We start from the raw sequence: 25259 nt of genomic DNA on the forward strand, positions 1-25259 counted from the left end.
GCGCCACACCTCTCCCAATGGTAATGGTTTCTTTGTGAACTTGGAATTTTAATTCGGAAATTAAAAAAATAAAATCACTTAGGTGTGGCTATTTAAAGGTCATATTATACATTTGGAACAAAAGACACTGCTGCAGAAAAAAAATTCGCTAACTTTAGTATCAATGACATATTCTAACACAATACTGGGTGTTAGACTACATTCAAAGCATGGAGCATTCATTGTGAGGACCAGTCACATGCGGTGGGCGGGACTTTACCTGAAAGGTTAGGCTTTTCCTTTGCAACCGAATAGCAAGAGAAAATCCACTGTCCAGAAGACTCCCAGGACTCCATGTCTCGCAGAATCATTTCTCTTAAAGAGAATAAAAGAAAAACAGTAACTGTAAAGTATGAGCATCTACATAGTATCAAGTAAAAGAACAGTTATTTGAGGATGTGGCTGAAGTGGGTGGGAAGGTTTCCAGAAATGGATTGCTTTTTGCCGTCCACATAAAATATCAATTTCTACTGATCTCACATCTAACTCCATTCTTAATAAACAATGCATCTATCTGCAATATTTTCCTCACCATAGCTTCATACCAATCAAGTTACAAACTATGTATGATATGTATTAAACAGCCTCATGCAGTTCTTCTACACTGAAAATGAGTAGAGGTCGCTGATTGGGTAATGGTTATTTAATCAACAGCTGGTCCATCTACATTTGACTTACATGGTGTTGGGATTCTTTAGATCGCTGCACAGAAAGTAGAGGACCAAGGAATGAAAGGACTAATTTGCATAAACAGCTCACATGCTTGGTTCCTCTCCAGTGCAAACTCTAGCAAAGAATCATTTTTAATCACACATTCAGATTTTCAGGTTCATCATTCCTTCACCCTTGATTCTTTCTTTTGGCATGAGAGCCTGTGCGCCTTCATGTGTATGTAAACTTGCATCTGTGGAAGCCCATGCAAGCCAAACATATGCAGACCCAGACACTGAGGAACATAGAAGAGGTCCATTAAATATGGCCTTCATGTGTTCTACTTATTCATCAGAAATGGTTTGTCTTGTTAAGGAAATGTAGTGACAAGTGGGATGGATAGGATCAATGTTCCCGTTGCAAATTAGTAAACAGCATAAGTGGTCTTTTAATCCAGAGTCACCACTGGGATGACCCTGAGCTGCTGTTGTCTGTCCAGGATTGTACTCTGCATGGGCAAAGAGAGCTGAGTGGTAAATTGGAGTCCTCCCATTACCCCCAACTATCCCCCATCCGTCTCCCAAGGCTGAGTGGGCATTACACTATACCTGCAGCTCTATTTCCTGAAGTCACAACGGTCGCACGTGGTAGAAGTATAAATGGGTGACAGGCCCTTGCCACCTCCAGGATTGTGCATTTAGCTTAAACTGCGGGAGGTTGGGGACAGGTTTTTGGGGATTACAGCTTGTTCAGCATGTTGTGTCCCACAACCAAATTCTCACAGTAAGATGTTGGTGTGGACCCACAGTTCAACACTCTGTAATCTCACAATGACTTTGAGAAAACAGAGGGCAACCAAATCTGAATGCCTTCCATTTAGATTTTAACTATAGTCAGATGAGCAGTGGCCATTTTAGAAGACCGCCACAACTTATTAAGTAGTCAAACTAGAATTCAAGTACTACCAGCGGATAAGACTATCAAAAGACTTGGGGCCGCATTAAGAGTTTGGTGGATGGAGTATTTACCGTTGACATGACAGAATACTTTACAACTGCCATGCCAAGGGTACTTGGTCCGCCCAATTAAAATATGTCCGCCAGCTCAGCAGACATCTCTTGTATTGGCTGGAACTGCTCGGCAAACCTTCAATGTTTGAATTGTATTTATAAAAAAAAGCGAAACACATTTTTTTTTAAAAAAAAGTCCACTCCCCCTTGCCATGGTAGATTTATCCCATGGCATGGGGGTCATTTACAAGTTTTTACCGCGTGGTGATGGACAGTTAAAACTGGCTATTTAACGGTCCTCTCGAAATCAGGAGGGCTGGGTGAAATGACCAAACCATACTCTGTCGGGTCATTTGATGTGCATTCCAGTAGCGGAGACCAGATACCCTCTGCCACCAACATACTTCAATTTTACCCGACTCTAAACGAGGAAGGCGGAACGTCAGTTTGGCAAAGAAGGTACTCTATTGGCTTTGTGACAGAGTACCCACTCAACCAAACTCTAAATCCGGACCTTATTGGATTTAAATGCCACAGAATGCAAGAGATAATCCGTAGTCTACATAAAGCTCAGAGGGAAAAAATTTAAAACCACATAGCATTCTTCATTACGTGGGCATGTGAATACTTAACAAAAACTCTCAAATTACTAATCTGGCCCTGTTTCTGCACAGCATAGAACAGATTTTAGACAGGACTATTTAAACAATGGTGATAGTCTAATAGAAGACTAAGTGAAAGCAGAATTCCAGTGGTTCCAGAGTTGTTGCGATTTCTTTTACTTCATGTGATATGATCCCCGGCTTTCAAGTTAAGAATAACCGCAGATTTCAACACAAACTAACCCACTCACTTTCAGAATTGGGTTTTATAAAAAGATTTGTTCAGAAATTAAGATTTCCAGATCTCAAAGCGGACAGAAAAAAAAAAGAACATGATTTCTAAAGTAACAAATGGTTTTGAGAGTCTCTAAATATTTGCTCCCCCCTCCACAACTTGTCATTTTACTTCGTTTAATACTGGTACCACATTGAAGCTGAAAGAAGCACCTCACATGGTGCAATCTACAAGGCTGTAGGAGACTTAAAGTTATGCTGGTCACCAACCAAATTAATTACCACCTTACTAATCCAAGTCACAATTACTTCAAGATATGAAATCACAAAAGTCTGTCATGGCAAATGCAACAGCAACCTCCAAAATATAAAAGACAAATGTAATAAGAGACAAAAGGGACTTAAATTATTTAAAGTAGTGACAAAGCATTACCAACCTTGCTTTGGGTCTAATTTGAAATGCAGATCTTAATTTGGATACCCGCTTTACATTTTGACCATTCCATCTTTTCCATGCTATAAGAACACATACTTTTTATAGGAAGAACAGTCAAATCTTTTGAATGTAAAATAAGGAAGCTTAGAGGAGGAAAACAGACAAAGTGGTGAAAGAAGGGATGTGCAGACAAATTAAAGAAGTAAGATGAATGAATGTGAGAGCAAGGGGGCAGAAGGATCATGCATATAAGGGAGATTTGGGGGTTTTAGTGGGGAGCTGCATGGTGGAAATGCTGCATGTGCGTCATTCTAGGAGGCATACAAACCTTGTTTATAAGCCAACACCTGACATTATGTTACACACTGGTAGTAAAAGTTGAAGGCTCAGTAGATTAACAGTTTCTGGCACAAGATAATAAATCCAACATATCTTGTGTGTGAAATAGCAACAGTATTGTCAAGCAAGCACAGCTGAATAGGAACGTAAATGTACATATCGTAACAAACTATTCACTATATAAACACAGTGTTAGCACAACATCTCTGCCAAAACCCTTAGATCAGTTTTGAAATTCTGATTTAATTTTTTTAATTAAAATGTTTGTAAAACATAGATGTGTTGCTTTAAGAAATATATCTTTAAGAACTATATCTTTATCCACTATACACTTGCTCGCAGAGTTTTGATAGACTCAGATTTCTAATGTATAGCCCCAAAGCCTTCCTGAAAATATTCAGGGAGTACACACCTTATGCTTTACCCAGAGCACTGCTGATATTGCTTATGGGAAATAATTATTTTGACAGGAAGACTTCTCCTATCAAATTAACTTCTTCTTAAAGCTAGATCAGCAAGCAAGTGTTGCCTCAGTAGCAGGCACTTGGCCATAACTCTGCCCCAGTAACCCACTATCACCTTTATGGACAAGTAAAAACAAGAGCTTGTCTACATTACAAATGAAATGATGCAGCACAAAGAGCTGGGTTTTCCTGTTAGGAATGTCGGACCAGTAAAGCAATTTTTCTTTTTCAAACTTCTAATAAATACAAGTGCAAAACAAACAAACTCAAACAATCTATTCCCAATTGATAATATAGAACAATCTAAATAAATATAGCTTTAATGAAACAGATTTTGTTTTAATAATAGTCTTAATTCAACGCTTGGCCATATTATCTAAACACAACCAGAGTTCTTGGATACAGGGTAGGGGGAAGGAAGCTCAAGGATGATGGTGAAATGAAAAGGATTATATCCTCCAATAACTCATTTCAAAACCAAAGCTGCCAAACCTTTAAATGGAAGGGGGGGAAACTTTGTAAACTAGCTTTTGCTATCCCAACCAGCAGAAGCTTTCGATGCCTTAAGCAAGAACTCAGGAAATCCCTCTCTCCTATCTCAGCATCTCAAATCAATGTGCAGCAAAGCAACTGCTTTGCTATCATATGCCTCCTTAACATTGGTCGCTCACTTCACTGCAGGGTTTCCAAAGCATTATCCTCCCTAAGGGCCCCACTTGTCACTTAAGAGTTTCTCTAGAATGCATCTTTATGTGTTTAGCTATTTCTACCTTTTCTTCGCAAGACTCCTATTCAGAAAAATATTCCAGGAAAGGAGGGGGTTTTGCTGCCTGCAGGGGATTAGGCACTAGGCCTGAACCTGTGGCTAACTCCACACCGCACACGACCAAAAATTGTGCTCAATGGTGGAGGGAGATGAATATAAATATTTTTAAAAAGCACAAAACCAAGAAATTCCTATGAAATACATCAGAGGATTAAGTAATGTTATAGATGTTGAATGCTGAGGTGTTGAAAGGAGGTAAAAACTGATCTTTCAAAATAATGATACAAAAAAAATTAATTTGCCAGTTATAGTTTAGTGAGCCAGCTATAACTTGTGCCTCTGCAATGTACTGTTCATGACCTCACATATGATGTCATGCATGATATGTAAAACATCACTGATGATATCACGCAATCATTGCGACACCGACTGATATGGTTTGCAGCCTTTAAGAATCTCAACACACCATAGCAATGGGCAATTTTCTTTCCACCTTAATGGGGTTACAAATTAAAGACTTCACATGATCCACAATTTTAAATTGAGAGGATGACAAGCATACATTGGTCCCTCAAAATACACTCTTTGGACAGCTCTAAGTAGTTTAGTAAAATACACCACACACATTCCTGAGATGGCAGTGGCATACAATGTTAGAGCTATGCTTACAACGCAAGTGAGAGATAAACCTCCTCTTAGTGAAAAACCCATACGTGCCTCAAAATCATCAGCAATGTACTGGAAAAAGAAACATTCACATGTTCACCCTACATAGATGCATTTGCCCAGATATACACTGGTGGGCAATCTATTGTCAACAGAGGAAGTTTGGCTTTCCTCACAGATTATTCAGGGATTAGCCTTTGGCTTGAACATACTTCTGTAAACCACATTAGGGCCCTCAGCTTTTATCTTGTTTTAGCAGGGAGAAATACTTGCACCCCAAACTTTAGTGATTTGCAAATGGTGCATCACTTAACTTCCAACATTAACAATCATGCTTGCATCCAAGGCTTATTCCATTACCAGGAACTGGACCCACACATGATGTAAATGACTATTGTGTTATCAGTGAGGTCATCAATGGTATCATTTAAGATGTCATTAGTGATGTCATTAAACATGTCATGAGTGATGTAATATGTGATCTCATAAGCAGGGCATTGAGGCGCAAGTTCTAGTTAACCCCTTGCGTGGTGCCGTCGGCCAACGGGAGCACTACCTCGCTAGTGCTGCGGTCGGCCAAGCCCATTTTGCGGAAGTGCCGCACTGCCACGAAATCGTGGCCGCGGCAAAGGGGTTAAGCTCAGTGAACTGTAACTAGTACATTTCAGTGTTTTTTGTTTTTAACTATTTTACCTTTTATTTCAACACCTAACTATAACATCATAATGAGGCAATAGGGCAACTCACTTCGGTAGTTGGCTTTCTTGCACTTTAAGTGATGCAATTTTTCTTTATCGCATGTGCTTATCCCCCTTAGAAATGTTGCATTATAGTTTCAGAGCTTTTGGGACAATCTCTACTTACATTTTGTTTTAATATTTTACTTTTACATTTCTATTGCATTAGTTTGCAAAATCAGACAAGAAAAAAAGAAATCATTGCACACTTGTCAAGACCAAGCCTATTGGCTTTGTCAATGCTGGTTTCGTATTGGTGCTGTAATGCTGTTCACTGAAGAGGGGTAACATTCATTGAAATATGGTAAGTTATCTGGAACTCCTTGAGGACTCCTGGAAGATGTATGGGTAATGTCAAGGAACTTACAATTACCTAATTTTTATCCGAGGGGGCAAGCATTATGCACCAACTACATTTCCTAACAAATGTGCCTTCACTTTGCCTAATTATACGTAAATGTGTTGTGCTATCGATTCATCACTGCTGAACATAAGGTGCCCAGGTGTTGTAAGGGTAAAAGAGGCCCAGGAAGACAGAGAAGATGGTTTATTAATAATAATATTAATAATAATAAAGCCATTTCTAAAGCGCCTGGCTGCACTAAAAATAGTGTGTCCCCGCGCTGGATTGTTGATATATCACAAGAGGCAGAGAGTTAGAGAGAACGGAGTAGAGGTCAGGGAGAAAAGAGGAAATTAGTTGGCTGGAAACAGGTGAGTTTTAAGTTTAGCACGGAATCTGGTTTCTGAAGGTTCCATGCGGAGGTCAAGCGGTAGTTCATTCCAGTGCCTAGGAGCCAGACTTAAGACTTAGTTACAGGTTATCAAGATGATAGGTTTCAGGTAATTAGGTGGGCATATAAAAGATATCCCTACCATGAGCAGACTCCCTGCTGCTCAGCCTGAACGCTCCAGCTAACATTTAGCACCTCAACAGGTACCCCAATATTTCATAACATCACCAAGAATTCAGCATTCAACTACTTCTCCAAGCACTCATCCTAGCTGAGCAGTAAGGAACGTGTAACTAAGGAAAGAGGTTATGCAACACTCAAGGCAACACCAGGTAACTGTGCACACCATTTATTTTGTGTATCAAACATATGTACTGACGTCAACAGTAAAATGTATATGTTGGGCACAGCTTCAGCTGGATCCAATCTTTATTTACATTCGTCCATACTTCCTTTTGCAACCTCCCGATCAAGGCAAACCATGCCACTATGCTCCAAATAAATGTGTCCAAACTCTTGAATTTATAATGGTTATTCTCCTTGGCAACTAACCACACTTTACTCACACCTGGGTGACTAAACTTATGTCATTTACAATAAATACTGCTTCCAAAGACTGCAGTAAAATTATGCATGTACACGGTCTGCACAAAGACACTTCTTTATGCTCATCCAGCACCATTTTCCAGTCTCATATAACAGTTCTCTCAATTACTGCAGGGTAAAGGACAGAAAGACTCTGTTCCATCAGTGCTGCTTAACTGACGTAGTTCTAGCATTTCACCCAGAATTCTATTTATGTTGGGATCTTCCTAACATTCAAAGTGATCCTACGTAAGAAAGACGTTTGGATCAATAGAACATATTGGAGGTTTTAGAAACCAGTGACCTCCTACAAGTTAACGCAGAGAGAAACTGTGTATCGTTTAGGATAATAATTTACCATTCTCTATCCGAAGTTTACCATTAGGGTTACCGGTGTTAAAATTGTGGTGCCTGGACTCCGCCCCTCTCAGATTCAATTCTCACTTCTATATCTTCAATTTCCAACTCTCAACAGCCTCATTCTTTTCGTCTCAGCACCAACATTCTATTGGTGATATCACAGTGGCTTCAGCTCAGACACTAAAAGCATTTGAACAACAACACACTCAAAAACATTGACAACAACAATAATAGTACTAGTAGCTATTCCCATTCTGCAAATAAACAAATGCGGTTATTCACACAGCACAGATTACAATATTACATCATCCCCGAATAAGCTGTGGATTGCTCGACTGATGGGCAACTGCCTAAGTTATGGACTTGGTGTTCAACGTTTGACTAATATTAGGGTGAAGCCTTTGGACACCACTGATTGACACATTCTTTGTTCAGTAACTCATGCCCTCCATAGGACTCTTGAAAAAGTTCCCATACACTAAAACACCAACTAATATAGGTGCATTACTCCTGCTATATGCAACAGTTTTGCTGACCTTGTGCCACCAAATACGATTTGCAGTTATCAGGCTCCACAGATATATCCTCTGTATGATGTAACTTTTCAAAACCAGCCTTGTGTTGTCCTGGGACTTGAAGCTCTCCCCCAATCTCTGCGAAGAATCAGACGAATCCTCCATTTTCTCAACTGCCAAAATGTGAGTATCAACCTTTGCTGGTCTATCATAATATTAAGAATGGCTTTCAACTATTCAGCCTCAAGATTGTGGGAACCCCCAAAATAGACAGTGATATGCCTTCATCTATTCTCTATCCAAAGTGCCTAAAAATGAGTCTAATGTTCGTTAACAATGCGGGAGACCCATCCAGTGCAAGGAGGATAGATGTTCTTGAGTTTCTCGCTTCCATTTGACAGCTAAACAGTTGATAAAGTAGCCTGAAACTGAACATATAAACACCAGTCATCATACATATGTGACTCCAGGAAATAAGTTCTGTTTGAATGCGATTAAAGTTGTAACATTAATTTCTATTTATCATCACTTTATTTCGATCACACAGATTCCAAAAAATACACTGCACAAGTATAAAAACAAAACTATAAAAACATTATCAGATAAATATGTTAAAAAAAGAAAACCAGTTCCATAAAATAGTTGTGCAAGATACAAGGTACAACGACTGTGAAGAGAGTAAAGTGCTTGATAATGATTTCCCACGCCTAATCCACAGTGCATACCAGAAATTTGAGGCCAAAAACCATTACTCTTCGAGTGTCAGTGCACAAAATTCTCAACACCTCGAGATAATGAGCCAGGCCTGCCAGTCTACACAACGGGAGTATCCTTTTTAGGTCTCGCCTGGACATCGCATCCGAAGGATGCGTCCAGGCTGGAGACTTAAAGCTGTCTGACACGGGGGAATGAGGGACAAGAAACTGTGACGAGCTTATCCTGGCTGGATTGAGCTGCGTGCACGCGCGTCAACATTCACGCATGCGCACATCACAGCCACACGCATACACAGCACTCACGCATGCGCGCATACACAGGCACACCCCCGTCACCTACACGCATACACAGAGACCCCTCCACACACACCAGCCCCTCTCCTCTCGGCTCCACACACACGCACACGCATTTACACTTACACAGACACGCAGGCACCCAGACAGGCAACCCCCCCCCCCGTCACACACACGCATACACACAGACTCCAGGACACATACACATACACACACACATGCACGCTCACACACATACACAGTCCGCCGCCGCGCGCGCGCGCACAGATGCCCCCCCCCCAACAAGGCGACGCCCCACTCACCGGCATCCTCAGTGCAGCGGCTCCCACCGGCAGCAAGACTCTTCTTCCCTTCTTCGGCACCGGGGCGCAGGGTAGGCTCCTGCCTGCTCCGGTGCGCCAAACAATCGCGGCTCTTCCGTGGGAGGCGGGGTAGGCTCCCGCCCTCCTACTTCCGGTTGTCCCGCCCGGCCTGCCTGACTTCCTGGTCGCAGGCCGGCGCAAAACGACGCTGCATAAAAAATGCTTAGAACAGTGGTTCCCAAACTGTGCGCCGCGGCGCCCCGGTGCGCCGTCATGAGCAGCCAGGGGCACCGCGCTCACGTTGGGAAAATTGACCTTATTGCAGCTGCAGCGCAAAAAACTTGCTGCCTGCATAATCCGGGAAAATTATTTGGCCCAAGAGCGCACGTACGTACGAGTCGTGCTTTCACAGGCGTAGTAGTCGCCATTACTGGCATATGCAGCTCGCCTCTGACCGTTTGAGGCACGTTATTGCTGCCCACCGTGGGATCCTCTTCGCAAGTAAGGTAAGGAACTGGCATGGGAGGGATTCCTGTTCAGTAGAACAGGAGAACAGGAGTACGGCAGTGATACACAAGCCAAGAAGCCAGACTGTAAAAAAGCGGGCTCCACGGAGCTTGTTAAAGCAGCCAGAGAGAAGGCTTTGCCTTGTCTTTTTATGTCTGATTTCTTTAACGAGCTCCGTGGACCCACCTTCTTACACTAAAACTAACGCAGGTGATACAGGTGTTAAACGGAGGTTGGGCAGAAGATCGGCATGGCATTTGATTATCATCAATTATTAATTAAATGACATGCCGATCTTCTGCCCAACCTCCGTTTTGCACCTGTATCACCTGCATTATTTTTAGTGTAAAAAGGTGGGCTCCACGGAGCTCGTTAAAGACTCGGAATGCGGGCATGATGTTCCCCCCAGATCCAAACAGCGTACAGATGCACATTTGGCTCCCCTCGGAAATGACATGGTAGAAGTAGTTTTGGCTGTCATGGTTGAGCAGCACATATTGGGAACATATTACTACGTGACAAACAGCACATTCAGGCCTAAAATTGGTATTTCCTTAGTATTCCCCCTCAGCGAAAAAGTTGCAAACCTTTGGTAATGTTTGGTGTAATGGATACGGTTTTCTTTCTGCAGACTCTTTTTGCGTTTCCTGACAGTCCTCAATTTAGGTTACTCTGCAAGATAATTTTAGGAACTAAAATAATTAGATGTTGTGCAGAGTGCGTGCAGAAACAGTGAGTGCAGAGTGACAGTGAGTGCAGAGTGACAGTGAGTGCAGAGTGACAGTGAGTGCAGAGTGACAGTGAGTGCAGAGTGACAGTGAGTGCAGAGTGCGTGCAGAGTGACAGTGCGTGCAGAGTGACAGTGAGTGCAGAGTGACAGTGAGTGCGGAGTGACAGTGAGTGCGGAGTGCGTGCAGAAACAGTGAGTGCAGAGTGAGTGCAGAGTGACAGTGAGTGCAGAGTGACAGTGAGTGCAGAGTGACAGTGAGTGCAGAGTGACAGTGAGTGCAGAGTGACAGTGAGTGCAGAGTGCGTGCAGAGTGACAGTGAGTGCAGAGTGACAGTGAGTGCAGAGTGACAGTGAGTGCAGAGTGACAGTGAGTGCAGAGTGCGTGCAGAAACAGTGAGTGCAGAGTGACAGTGAGTGCAGAGTGACAGTGAGTGCGGAGTGACAGTGAGTGCGGAGTGACAGTGAGTGCGGAGTGACAGTGAGTGCGGAGTGACAGTGAGTGCGGAGTGACAGTGAGTGCGGAGTGACAGTGAGTGCGGAGTGACAGTGAGTGCGGAGTGCGTGCAGAAACAGTGAGTGCAGAGTGAGTGCAGAGTGACAGTGAGTGCAGAGTGACAGTGAGTGCAGAGTGACAGTGAGTGCAGAGTGACAGTGAGTGCAGAGTGACAGTGAGTGAAGAGTGACAGTGAGTGCAGAGTGACAGTGAGTGCAGAGTGCGTGCAGAGTGACAGTGAGTGCAGAGTGACAGTGAGTGCAGAGTGACAGTGAGTGCAGAGTGACAGTGAGTGCAGAGTGACAGTGAGTGCAGAGTGACAGTGAGTGCAGAGTGACAGTGAGTGCGGAGTGACAGTGAGTGCGGAGTGACAGTGAGTGCGGAGTGACAGTGAGTGCGGAGTGACAGTGAGTGCGGAGTGCGTGCAGAAACAGTGAGTGCAGAGTGAGTGCAGAGTGACAGTGAGTGCAGAGTGACAGTGAGTGCAGAGTGCGTGCAGAGTGACAGTGAGTGCAGAGTGACAGTGAGTGAAGAGTGACAGTGAGTGCAGAGTGACAGTGAGTGCAGAGTGCGTGCAGAGTGACAGTGAGTGCAGAGTGACAGTGAGTGCAGAGTGACAGTGAGTGCAGAGTGACAGTGAGTGCAGAGTGACAGTGAGTGCAGAGTGACAGTGAGTGCAGAGTGACAGTGAGTGCAGAGTGACAGTGAGTGCAGAGTGACAGTGAGTGCAGAGTGCGTGCAGAGTGACAGTGAGTGCAGAGTGACAGTGAGTGCAGAGTGACAGTGAGTGCAGAGTGACAATGAGTGCAGAGTGACAGTGAGTGCAGAGTGCGTGCAGAAACAGTGAGTGCAGAGTGAGTGCAGAGTGACAGTGAGTGCAGAGTGACAGTGAGTGCAGAGTGCGTGCAGAGTGACAGTGAGTGCAGAGTGACAGTGAGTGCAGAGTGACAATGAGTGCAGAGTGACAGTGAGTGCAGAGTGCGTGCAGAAACAGTGAGTGCAGAGTGAGTGCAGAGTGACAGTGAGTGCAGAGTGACAGTGAGTGCAGAGTGCGTGCAGAGTGACAGTGAGTGCAGAGTGACAGTGAGTGCGGAGTGACAGTGAGTGCGGAGTGACAGTGAGTGCGGAGTGACAGTGAGTGCAGAGTGACAGTGAGTGCAGAGTGACAGTGAGTGCAGAGTGACAGTGAGTGCAGAGTGACAGTGAGTGCAGAGTGACAGTGAGTGCAGAGTGACAGTGAGTGCAGAGTGACAGTGAGTGCAGAGTGACAGTGAGTGCAGAGTGACAGTGAGTGCAGAGTGACAGTGAGTGCAGAGTGACAGTGAGTGCAGAGTGACAGTGAGTGCAGAGTGACAGTGAGTGCAGAGTGACAGTGAGTGCAGAGTGACAGTGAGTGCAGAGTGACAGTGAGTGCAGAGTGACAGTGAGTGCAGAGTGACAGTGAGTGCAGAGTGACAGTGAGTGCAGAGTGACAGTGAGTGCAGAGTGACAGTGAGTGCAGAGTGACAGTGAGTGCAGAGTGACAGTGAGTGCAGAGTGACAGTGAGTGCAGAGTGACAGTGAGTGCAGAGTGACAGTGAGTGCAGAGTGACAGTGAGTGCAGAGTGACAGTGAGTGCAGAGTGACAGTGAGTGCAGAGTGACAGTGAGTGCAGAGTGACAGTGAGTGCAGAGTGACAGTGAGTGCAGAGTGACAGTGAGTGCAGAGTGACAGTGAGTGCAGAGTGACAGTGAGTGCAGAGTGACAGTGAGTGCAGAGTGACAGTGAGTGCAGAGTGACAGTGAGTGCAGAGTGACAGTGAGTGCAGAGTGACAGTGAGTGCAGAGTGACAGTGAGTGCAGAGTGACAGTGAGTGCAGAGTGACAGTGAGTGCAGAGTGACAGTGAGTGCAGAGTGACAGTGAGTGCAGAGTGACAGTGAGTGCAGAGTGACAGTGAGTGCAGAGTGACAGTGAGTGCAGAGTGACAGTGAGTGCAGAGTGACAGTGAGTGCAGAGTGACAGTGAGTGCAGAGTGACAGTGAGTGCAGAGTGACAGTGAGTGCAGAGTGACAGTGAGTGCAGAGTGACAGTGAGTGCAGAGTGACAGTGAGTGCAGAGTGACAGTGAGTGCAGAGTGCGTACAGAAACAGTGAGTGCAGAGTGAGTGCAGAGTGACAGTGAGTGCAGAGTGACAGTGAGTGCAGAGTGACAGTGAGTGCAGAGTGACAGTGAGTGCAGAGTGACAGTGAGTGCAGAGTGCGTGCAGAGTGACAGTGAGTGCAGAGTGCGTGCAGAGTGACAGTGAGTGCAGAGTGACAGTGAGTGCAGAGTGACAGTGAGTGCAGAGTGACAGTGAGTGCAGAGTGACAGTGAGTGCGGAGTGACAGTGAGTGCGGAGTGACAGTGAGTGCGGAGTGACAGTGAGTGCGGAGTGACAGTGAGTGCGGAGTGACAGTGAGTGCGGAGTGACAGTGAGTGCGGAGTGACAGTGAGTGCGGAGTGACAGTGAGTGCGGAGTGACAGTGAGTGCGGAGTGCGTGCAGAAACAGTGAGTGCAGAGTGAGTGCAGAGTGACAGTGAGTGCAGAGTGACAGTGAGTGCAGAGTGACAGTGAGTGCAGAGTGACAGTGAGTGCAGAGTGACAGTGAGTGCAGAGTGACAGTGAGTGAAGAGTGACAGTGAGTGCAGAGTGACAGTGAGTGCAGAGTGCGTGCAGAGTGACAGTGAGTGCAGAGTGACAGTGAGTGCAGAGTGACAGTGAGTGCAGAGTGACAGTGAGTGCAGAGTGACAGTGAGTGCAGAGTGACAGTGAGTGCAGAGTGACAGTGAGTGCAGAGTGACAGTGAGTGCAGAGTGACAGTGAGTGCAGAGTGACAGTGAGTGCGGAGTGACAGTGAGTGCGGAGTGACAGTGAGTGCGGAGTGACAGTGAGTGCGGAGTGACAGTGAGTGCGGAGTGACAGTGAGTGCGGAGTGACAGTGAGTGCGGAGTGCGTGCAGAAACAGTGAGTGCAGAGTGAGTGCAGAGTGACAGTGAGTGCAGAGTGACAGTGAGTGCAGAGTGCGTGCAGAGTGACAGTGAGTGCAGAGTGACAGTGAGTGAAGAGTGACAGTGAGTGCAGAGTGACAGTGAGTGCAGAGTGCGTGCAGAGTGACAGTGAGTGCAGAGTGACAGTGAGTGCAGAGTGACAGTGAGTGCAGAGTGACAGTGAGTGCAGAGTGACAGTGAGTGCAGAGTGACAGTGAGTGCAGAGTGACAGTGAGTGCAGAGTGACAGTGAGTGCAGAGTGCGTGCAGAGTGACAGTGAGTGCAGAGTGACAGTGAGTGCAGAGTGACAATGAGTGCAGAGTGACAGTGAGTGCAGAGTGACAGTGAGTGCAGAGTGACAGTGAGTGCAGAGTGACAGTGAGTGCAGAGTGACAGTGAGTGCAGAGTGCGTGCAGAGTGACAGTGAGTGCAGAGTGACAGTGCGTGCAGAGTGACAGTGAGTGCAGAGTGACAGTGAGTGCAGAGTGACAGTGAGTGCAGAGTGACAGTGAGTGCAGAGTGAGTGCAGAGTGACAGTGAGTGCAGAGTGACAGTGAGTGCAGAGTGCGTGCAGAGTGACAGTGAGTGCAGAGTGACAGTGAGTGCGGAGTGACAGTGAGTGCGGAGTGACAGTGAGTGCGGAGTGACAGTGAGTGCAGAGTGACAGTGAGTGCAGAGTGACAGTGAGTGCAGAGTGACAGTGAGTGCAGAGTGACAGTGAGTGCAGAGTGACAGTGAGTGCAGAGTGACAGTGAGTGCAGAGTGACAGTGAGTGCAGAGTGACAGTGAGTGCAGAGTGACAGTGAGTGCAGAGTGACAGTGAGTGCAGAGTGACAGTGAGTGCAGAGTGACAGTGAGTGCAGAGTGACAGTGAGTGCAGAGTGACAGTGAGTGCAGAGTGACAGTGAGTGCAGAGTGACAGTGAGTGCAGAGTGACAGTGAGTGCAGAGTGACAGTGAGTGCAGAGTGACAGTGAGTGCAGAGTGACAGTGAGTGCAGAGTGACAGTGAGTGCAGAGTGACAGTGAGTGCAGTGACAGTGAGTGCAGAGTGACAGTGAGTGCAGTGACAGTGAGTGCAGAGTGACAGTGAGTGCAGAGTGACAGTGAGTGCAGAGTGACAGTGAGTGCAGAGTGACAGTGAGTGCAGAGTGACAGTGAGTGCAGAGTGACAGTGAGTGCAGAGTGACAGTGAGTGCAGAGTGACAGTGAGTGCAGAGTGACAGTGAGTGCAGAGTGACAGTGAGTGCAGAGTGACAGTGAGTGCAGAGTGACAGTGAGTGCGGAGTGACAGTGAGTGCGGAGTGACAGTGAGTGCAGAGTGACAGTGAGTGCAGAGTGACAGTGAGTGCAGAGTGACAGTGAGTGCAGAGTGACAGTGAGTGCAGAGTGACAGTGAGTGCAGAGTGACAGTGAGTGCAGAGTGACAGTGAGTGCAGAGTGCGTACAGAAACAGTGAGTGCAGAGTGAGTGCAGAGTGACAGTGAGTGCAGAGTGACAGTGAGTGCAGAGTGACAGTGAGTGCAGAGTGACAGTGAGTGCAGAGTGACAGTGAGTGCAGAGTGACAGTGAGTGCAGAGTGACAGTGAGTGCAGAGTGCGTACAGAAACAGTGAGTGCAGAGTGAGTGCAGAGTGACAGTGAGTGCAGAGTGACAGTGAGTGCAGAGTGACAGTGAGTGCAGAGTGACAGTGAGTGCAGAGTGACAGTGAGTGCAGAGTGACAGTGAGTGCAGAGTGCGTGCAGAGTGACAGTGAGTGCAGAGTGCGTGCAGAGTGACAGTGAGTGCAGAGTGCGTGCAGAGTGACAGTGAGTGCAGAGTGACAGTGAGTGCAGAGTGACAGTGAGTGCAGAGTGACAGTGAGTGCAGAGTGACAGTGAGTGCAGAGTGACAGTGAGTGCGGAGTGACAGTGAGTGCAGAGTGCGTGCAGAAACAGTGAGTGCAGAGTGAGTGCAGAGTGACAGTGAGTGCAGAGTGACAGTGAGTGCAGAGTGACAGTGAGTGCAGAGTGACAGTGAGTGCAGAGTGACAGTGAGTGCAGAGTGACAGTGAGTGCAGAGTGACAGTGAGTGCAGAGTGAGTGCAGAGTGACAGTGAGTGCAGAGTGACAGTGAGTGCAGAGTGCGTGCAGAGTGACAGTGAGTGCAGAGTGACAGTGAGTGCAGAGTGACAGTGAGTGCAGAGTGCGGAGTGACAGTGAGTGCAGAGTGACAGTGAGTGCAGAGTGACAGTGAGTGCAGAGTGACAGTGAGTGCAGAGTGACAGTGAGTGCAGAGTGACAGTGAGTGCAGAGTGACAGTGAGTGCAGAGTGACAGTGAGTGCAGAGTGACAGTGAGTGCAGAGTGACAGTGAGTGCAGAGTGACAGTGAGTGCAGAGTGACAGTGAGTGCAGAGTGACAGTGAGTGCAGAGTGACAGTGAGTGCAGAGTGACAGTGAGTGCAGAGTGACAGTGAGTGCAGAGTGACAGTGAGTGCAGAGTGACAGTGAGTGCAGAGTGACAGTGAGTGCAGAGTGACAGTGAGTGCAGAGTGACAGTGAGTGCAGAGTGACAGTGAGTGCAGAGTGACAGTGAGTGCAGAGTGAGTGCAGAGTGCAGAGTGAGTGCAGAGTGAGTGCAGAGTGACAGTGAGTGCAGAGTGACAGTGAGTGCAGAGTGACAGTGAGTGCAGAGTGACAGTGAGTGCAGAGTGACAGTGAGTGCAGAGTGACAGTGAGTGCAGAGTGACAGTGAGTGCAGAGTGACAGTGAGTGCAGAGTGACAGTGAGTGCAGAGTGACAGTGAGTGCAGAGTGACAGTGAGTGCAGAGTGACAGTGAGTGCAGAGTGACAGTGAGTGCAGAGTGCGTGCAGAGTGACAGTGAGTGCAGAGTGACAGTGAGTGCAGAGTGACAGTGAGTACAGTCACTCAGCACCACCACATTATCAGTCAGAACCACCACAGCATCACTCAGAACCACCACAGCACCACTCAGCACCACCACAACATCACTCAGCACCACCACAGCACCACCATAGCACCACTCAGCACCACCACTGCATCACTCAGCATCACCACAGCCCCATTCAGCACCACCACAGCATCACTCAGCACCACCACAGCACAAATATGTTCTCTCAATGTTTCAAGCTTTATTACAAATGTCACAAAAAGATGTTAATATTTCACTTCTGTTCTTGGATTTTGTTACAATAAAATACACTGAACATAATCTTCACAAAAGTTATTTACAAAAGTTTAAGCTATTGCCATTATAAATTACAATCACTTTTATTAAGTATTAAAAAACATTAAAAGCCATTGTTATTTGTAATATCAATACATCTAAGTCACGTAAATACAAATGTTGCATTACAAATGCTATAGGTGTCACATTTGCGAAAGTTATAACTATTGGCATTGTAAATGACAAAGCTATTAATTTAGCTATTTTCAAAACCAACACATAAATGAACATTTGGTGAATTTCCATTAAAATATTTGACTTTTTTACTAAGATATTATTATACTGTTTTATGCAAACAAAATTTAGATACTGCATAAATAACTTTAATAAAACATATTTTATATGAAGCTTTTTATGTAAAAAAAAACTATAGCATAAAGCAAAAAACAATTGCCATTTACAATGCTAATAGCTCAAACTTAAATAATGCGAGACCTATTGCATTGCAAATGCTTGTTTTCCTCAGAGATGAATAGTGTGAACAGGAGAAAAGTAAATGGACAATGGATTCCAGGCAGGCTTTACACGCAGGGCACAGATAGTCAGTAAAAGCACTACAGCACCACTTAAGAGCAAAACAGTCTGGTCGACAAAGTCTTGTAGCGAAACTGTAAAAAAGGTTTGCATGCCAAAGGAGGGAACTATTTCATCAATACTAGACTCAAAACAGGGGACAGGTTTGAAATTAAAAAAGTCGTTAGTCAGACTGGTAACAGGTGTTACCAGGTCCTTTACAAGTGTCAGTTCCCAATAAATTTCTTTTAACTTTGCCCTCGGAATTCGGACCATACTCCAGTTTGGACCAGAATGCCTCCATCCCCAACCTCTCAGTAGTTCCCTTAGGGAAGTGAACCACCTGATCAATATAGCCGTCGGAAATTTAAGAAGATCAGACAAGGCCTCTCGATAGGTTTCAAGTTCTTCCACTGTCCATAGCCTATACCAGAATATTAAGAACATCTTAGAACCATATTTTGGTTGTGAGCATTTTACGGTCTTGGGAGACCTGAATTATCATTTAGAGAACTTGGAGTCTAGTGAAACTCACTCACTGTTGGATGCTCTATCTGCCTGTGGGCTGAACAAGCTTGTGAGGGGTGCTACCCATCAAGCGGGCCATACGCTTGATGGGGTTTTCTCAAATGATAGCAGGTTGACTGTTAAAGACCCTCTCCCTCTTTCATGGACAGATCACTATGCAGTCCAGATAGAAATGTCCTGTATCATTACGAATAGCAATGGAAAGGGCCTGAGTAAAATGGAATCTCGGCAGAACTTTAAGAACATCTCAAATGACACTCTCACCCCTAGGATTCCCAGTGTGACTATCTCTCAGGAAGAAGATGTATGCTTGGCAGTCTTTCAGTTAGAAAAGGCCGTCACAACGGCGCTGGATGAACTTGCCCCCGTCCGCATGCGCTATTCTGCTAGGAAAAAGCAGTCGGCCCCTTGGTTCTCTGAGCCATTAAGACTCCTTAAGCAGGGAGTTAGGAGGCAGGAGCGTCTCTGGCGGCTAGCTGGGACTTGAGGGAGAAAGAAGCTCATAAAATCCTATTGAGGGGCTATAAGGCGGAGGTAATAAGAGCTAAGCAGGAATATTTCACTGCCCGTACCTCCTCTCTCTCCTCCCCGAAAGAGCTTTTTAAAATTGTTAATTCCCTTACTTCCCTTCAGACTCCTGACCCCGTTATTGGCTCTCAGCAGCTTTGCAATAACATAGCCCTTTTCTTTCAGGCAAAGATTGTTGACATCTATTCGGCCCTAGAGCTACAGAAGGCTTTAATCACGGATTCTTCCGGTCCTTCTGCTTTTGCCTTAATTCTGGCTGAGGATATCTCCTTGGGGTGCTTGGCTTCTTTTCCACCCCTTTCACTTCAGGAATTAGAGAACCTCCTAAGTAAGACCAGGTCAGGCTCCCCTTTAGATCCCTGCCCTCTTAAGCTCCTTAAACAGTGCAAGGAGAGTCTTTTGCCTCCCCTATTGGATATCATGAATAGGGTAATGAGGGATGGTACTTTCCCCTCGCAATGGAAGAGGGCAGTGGTAAAGCCATTGCTTAAGAAGCCAACATTGGACCCTGGGGTTCTTAAAAACTTTCGCCCAATTTCGCTACTCCCCGCTCCTGCTAAGATGCTGGAAACCCATCTCAACCAGCATCTTGCAGTCTTTCTGGAAAACTCTGGCCATCTGGATCATTCACAGCACGGATTTAGGAGGGGACATAGTACCGAGTCGGCCCTTACCATAGTGTTGGACAACATCCGCACCCGAGTTGATAGGGGCCAGACCACCCTCCTCATCCTGCTAGACCTTACGGCTGCGTTTGATACCCTCTCTCCCTTGGTGTTAACATCTCGCCTGAGGGAGATTGGGGTGGAGGGGTCCGCACTTAGCTTGCGGACCTCCTTTCTTGACCAGAGGGAACAGAGAGTGAAGCTGGGGGAGTTTCTATCTCCATCCTTGCTTGTGCATTGTGGGGTCCCTCAGGGGTCGGCACTAAGTCCGACCCTTTTCAACATCTATGTGACCCCACTTGCCAGACTTATTAGATCTTTCGGGATGGAGGTAGTCTCCTACACCGACGACACCCAGATCTTGGTCTCCCTCTCCCAGCCTGTCAGCTCGGTTGCCTCCAATTTTAGACTCTGTATGGAGGCAGTTGTTCAATGGATGATCTGCAATTCATTGAAATTAAATGGTGAGAAGACGGAGATCCTGGGGTTTGGAGGAAAGGAGGACATTTGGTCGGCGAATTGGTGGCCAGCATCATTGGGAGCATGCCTGGTACCTGCGGCCTTAGCTAAAAATCTGGGAGTCCTGATCGACCCTACCCTCAGTATGCGTCAGCAGGTGAATAGAACAGTCTCCACCTGCTGGGGCTTAATCTACATCTTGAGGAAGATTAAGCATTATCTATCTCAACAGGCGAGAAAGCAAGTCGTGGTTGCACTCTAAGGCTCCCGACTTGATTACTGTAATGCGCTGTATGCAGGACTCAACAAGGGGTTGCTTCAGCGACTACAAATGGTCCAGAATGCGGCGGCCAAGTTTGTGTTAGACCTACCCAAACGTGCGTCAGCCACTTCTGCAAGGAAATCTCTACGCTGGCTCCCGATTGAGGACAGGATTTCCTTTAAAATAATGTGTCTGACCTATGGGGCCTTAGCAAGAAATAGGTCAGGTGGGATAAGAGACCCTTTGGTTCCTTATATCCCCTCTAGAAATCTGCGTTCCACTAATAAGTCTCTGCTATCAGTACCCCGCGTCCGCAGAGCTAAATGGAGTGGCAGAGCTTTCTCTAGCTTAGCACCGAAAATGTGGAACGCTTTACCTGTGGAAATTAAGTCCCTTCCTACTATGCAGTCCTTTAGAAAGGCCCTGAAGACTCGGCTTTTTGCCAAAGCCTACCTGTAGTTTTGTTTTGCCCTCTTTTGAACTTTGATAGGCGCCTTGATGCCTTCGGGTTTTAGTTGCGCAATATAAGTTATTTTTCATTCATTCATTAATTAATAAGAGTTTATAGTTCAACTTTTGTACCAGCTGTCTGTGAGCAAGGTCCATGTACAGGGGTATCAAAGGGGAGCTAGAGGGGAGATTTACCAGTGATCGTAAAAAAACCTTTTCAATAATAGTGAGGCAGGCTGAATTGCCCCTACCCCACAGCTCTGCACCATATAGTGACCCCCAGGACCTTGATATTGTACATTTCAAGTGCTGGAGCAATTTGAAGGGAAGCACTCTTCCTGTGGATTTTGCTAATGTGGGCGCACTGGTGGATTAGTTGCAGCTTTACTTTCTCAATGTGGGCACCCCAGTGGATCGATGGAGTCAGACGGATACCTAATAGTCAAAGACTTCGACTTGCTCCAGTTCGGTACTACCAGCCAATACAGGTCTTTTTGACAATTTAGTCATTCCTAAATTAAAAATCACATACTTGGTTTTGGCCTCATTTAAAACCAGACCATTCTCATCACAAAACCTTACAAAATCATTCAATAGTTTTTGTAAACCCTGCAGAGATTTAGAAATTAAAAGAGTTGTCGGCAAAGAGTAGTGCAGGCACTCTACTTACGCCGATTTTGATGAGCACCACAGCCATCTCTATCAACAAAAAAAAAACACAACCACCCCATTAATAAAAAGAGTAAAAAGAGTGGGGACTAACACATCCCGGTCTCACTCCACGTAGGACTGGGAAGGCTCCTGTTACTTAGTTATTTACTCCCTCCCCCCTCCCCACCTGACCAGAGCTGCATTAGAGGTGTGTAGTCTAATTAAAATGTCTAGAAAGTTAGCCGGCAAGCCCATCTCTCAATACTCTCCAGAGGCTGGCCCAGGGGACAACGTTAAACGCTGTGCGCAAATCAACAAAGGACACATATAATTCCCCCTGGGGCTCGAGGGGGCACAAAAGATGAAATCGCCATTTGGGTTTCCTCAATAGAGAAAACCAGAGTTTCCCCTTCCCCACCAAGGGTCTCAACCAACCTCTCACTAGCCTCATTGCTAGCAAAAGAGCCCTTACCATAGAGAGAGCCAAAGTGAGCAACCCACTCTTCTGGCTGGACATTGTATTCCAAGGCTATCCTGTTTCCCTTAAGCCAATATGCTGCTTTTCTCCAAAAGGTCTTGGGATCTTTATCTGTCAGAGCGGTGTGTAGGGAAAACCAGAGAGTCCACTCCCATTCTTTCTTAGCTTTGTCAATAGTCTGTCTGTACTTGGCTCTGCAAGTCACAACCTCAGGACTAGCAGTTATAATGCACAAATAAGCACCCCCTTAGCTTTTCGGCAGTCCAGAATGTACCAGGCGCTCTTAGGGTCCTACATCGGGTCAGTGCCACCTTTCCGAACTTTAGGAGGCTGGCTAAGCATATCCCTTAACTCACTAAAGAGTAGCTCATGGCAAGGTCCCACATTCTCCACAGCATCCTTGGCTGGGAGTTTTACTAGCTCTTTAATCACCCACCATGCTTTGCTCTTGACTGCTTAAAGGGATACCAGATGCTCCTTCACCCAATCCCACTTGATTGATCTTTGGTTATTTATTTATTAACTGCAAGTTCACAAAAAAGGCATCTTGGCACAAGGAACAGGGTATAAGTGAAGGTTAAAGTTACTAGAAAAGATTAGATTTTAAAATGTTTCCTAAACTTCAGGTAAAATGAAATATTTTTTTAACATGAAGAGTTAGATTAGTCCAGAGTAGAGCTCCTAGACAAGCTATGTCTCGGCCTCCAATATACATTTTATTTTCCCCAATGCCAGATTTACAAAAGTATATCACTACATTCGCAAGGCCCTTTTGGTCGTAGGGATATATAGTATTTGTTGGTTGTCCAAAAACAGACTATGCCCAGAACCAATAACTCTGCTGCAGCTTAAAGTGAAATTTCATTGTTTACTGACCACGAATCAATGTATATGATAAAACCTAATGAATGAAAAATGTGTATAAAGGAAACCTATGCATTTTTTGAATGCGCTGTAGCTACGGAATTTAGGAATAGCGGTTATTTGTACAACTCTGAATTATAGATTACCTAAATCCCATCAGGCGATTTAGAGAGCATTTAGTGAAAATGTTTTTTTTCTAGCACACTACCTTTCATTTAGACACCAAAAACAGAGAGGAATTCTATTGATTAGACAAATATTACTACTATTATGTATTCCCACAGTTCTCCAAATAAAAGTTGACTCCCAATTGTGGGGCTGGGTCCATCACCTGCAAAAAATGCAAATGGAGATATCAAGTTTTTTAAGTCTCTCTTTTGCAGTTTTATAAAGCGCATTCATTTTTTTAGTCACGGGAAGCTTAAGCGATTTGTCCAGAATCACAGGATGCAGAGACTCGAACCTGGTTCAAAAGTGGACAGAGGGGGCTTGTAGCATTCCACAGCATTGTATGGCCTCAGTGGGACCGGATTGGGCTCTCAGAAGCACGCCACAATAACAAGGCAAGTCACCTGTGTAAGTATGCTTATGCGCCGAGTCTTCTTGCACCTCACCTCTCTCCTGTGAGGATCTGTGGTGGTGTCATAAAAAAAATAAAAAAAATAAAAAGACAGGATCGAACTGTGGGAACATTGTGATACTGAGCTGATTAATGAGCTCGGATCCCACCTTGTATATTTGTCATTTAGGTTGCCGGACTGCTTACATAGAGTAGAATGGTTACAAGCACTATAGCAGCAAGCATAGAAGGTAATATTGTACCCTTCTTCATCTATATCTGGATGACCCTCTGTGCTTAAGAAAGGAAGGGGAAAAGGAGCTGGTGCCCATGGACTGGTTCCTCGGTTGGAGCCCCATGTGAGAACCGCTGGGATTAAGCATTGCAGTGAGTAAGTGGTGAAACAGCAAATCCCTTCTCTTTCACAGTAACAAATGTATCATCATCCTAGAGCTCCGTGCGAATATGGGTTGGGACAGAACATTTAGGTCTAGCAGAAGAAGGTGGATTGATACACAAAGGAAAGAGGGGCTAGGCAACAGCAAATGGGAACCATATGCTAGTGCATTTTAGACCTCGACAACCGACTCGGGAACAGCAACAAAGATTATATAAACTTCCACCGGTGACAGGTCACACTAAGTGTGGATCGTGTGATGTGAGCAACTTAACTAGGGATACCAAATGTATTAACGTAGGATAGAGATACCTATGGATTCAGAAAAAACATACAAACTGCAACACGGAGAATGTTATCTACCTGATCAAATTCCCCTGTGACCTGTTGTATATAGGGTTGACAACTCAGAAAATAAACATAAGAATGATGGGAGTAATATTAGATGCCAAACAGCCATGATGAAATCCACTACACATTATATGGACAAACAGCACCCAGTGGACAACATTCTGGACAGTGCTGGACAAACCGCAGATCCCAAACACAGTAAAAGATACCAAGACGCTCATACTACTGAGCGAACAAAAAATGGATATATTGGGTCCGAAGCCATGAAGTAGGCCTCAACGACGACATCCCATGGAACCTACTGAGTAGACTATAAAACCAAAGCTGAGCTCGAGGACCAAGTAAATTTTAGAAGGGGTTGTAAGCAAGGAGCTATCAGCCTATGGCAGTATGAAAGGGTTGCAAAGACATTCTCTAGTAAAGATACTCCATACAAAGCATGAACCCCAACCCCATGTGGTAGAGGAAAGAACATTGGTGTGATATATATATCCCACACAATTGTGCGGTAGTGCGGTCCTGCGTGGGTACCGGAAACCCATGTAATTGCAGCCAGCATTCTTTCCGATTCAAGAAAAGAAAACGCAGGACACCCCAAGATGCTTGGTGTTTTTTTAATGCAGTGGCGAACGTCTCCTACCAGGAGGCTTTCGAGTTTGCATTAAAAAACACCAAGCATCTTGGAGTGTCCTGCGTTTTCCTTTCTTGAATCAGAAAGAATGCTGGCTTATATATATATATATATACACACACACACACACATCTATACATATACATGTTTATATGTTGGCTGGTGGGAGGAGCAGGTTCTCATGGTCAAACACCAGGCAGCCTACAGTACCAACATAGTGTCGTGGCTGAGCTATATAGACAACGTCTTTGTGATTTTGCGAGGGGATGTGAGCAGTGCAGAGAGTTTCATTGAAGAGATCAATAACAACGATCTCAATTTAATGCCAGCATCAGCGCCACCTCTACTGAATTTCTAGACGTTAGTTTGTACATCACCAATTGCACTCTCCAGACCAAACTCCAGACCACAGCAGGAAATTCCACTCTGCACGCCTCTAGCTTCCACCCCAGGCACCTAATCGCAAGCATTCCATATGGGGAGATGTTGCGCTTGTCCAGAATCTGCAGTA

The 25259-nt window shown here is 45.4% G+C and overlaps 1 protein-coding gene across 1 annotated transcript in view; it reads right to left on the reverse strand.

The window, feature by feature from the left end:
- NUP42 (nucleoporin 42) overlaps window positions 1-25259 on the reverse strand; it is a 298102-nt gene that overhangs the window by 224989 nt on the left and 47854 nt on the right. The window contains exon 3 of the mRNA XM_086941764.1: window positions 260-354. Coding sequence (XP_086797890.1) covers window positions 260-354 — 95 coding nt within the window. The remainder of the gene's footprint in view (window positions 1-259; window positions 355-25259) is intronic.

This window comes from Lissotriton vulgaris, chromosome 10 (genome assembly GCF_964263255.1).
Source record: "Lissotriton vulgaris chromosome 10, aLisVul1.2, whole genome shotgun sequence".
Lineage (NCBI taxonomy): Eukaryota > Metazoa > Chordata > Amphibia > Caudata > Salamandridae > Lissotriton > Lissotriton vulgaris.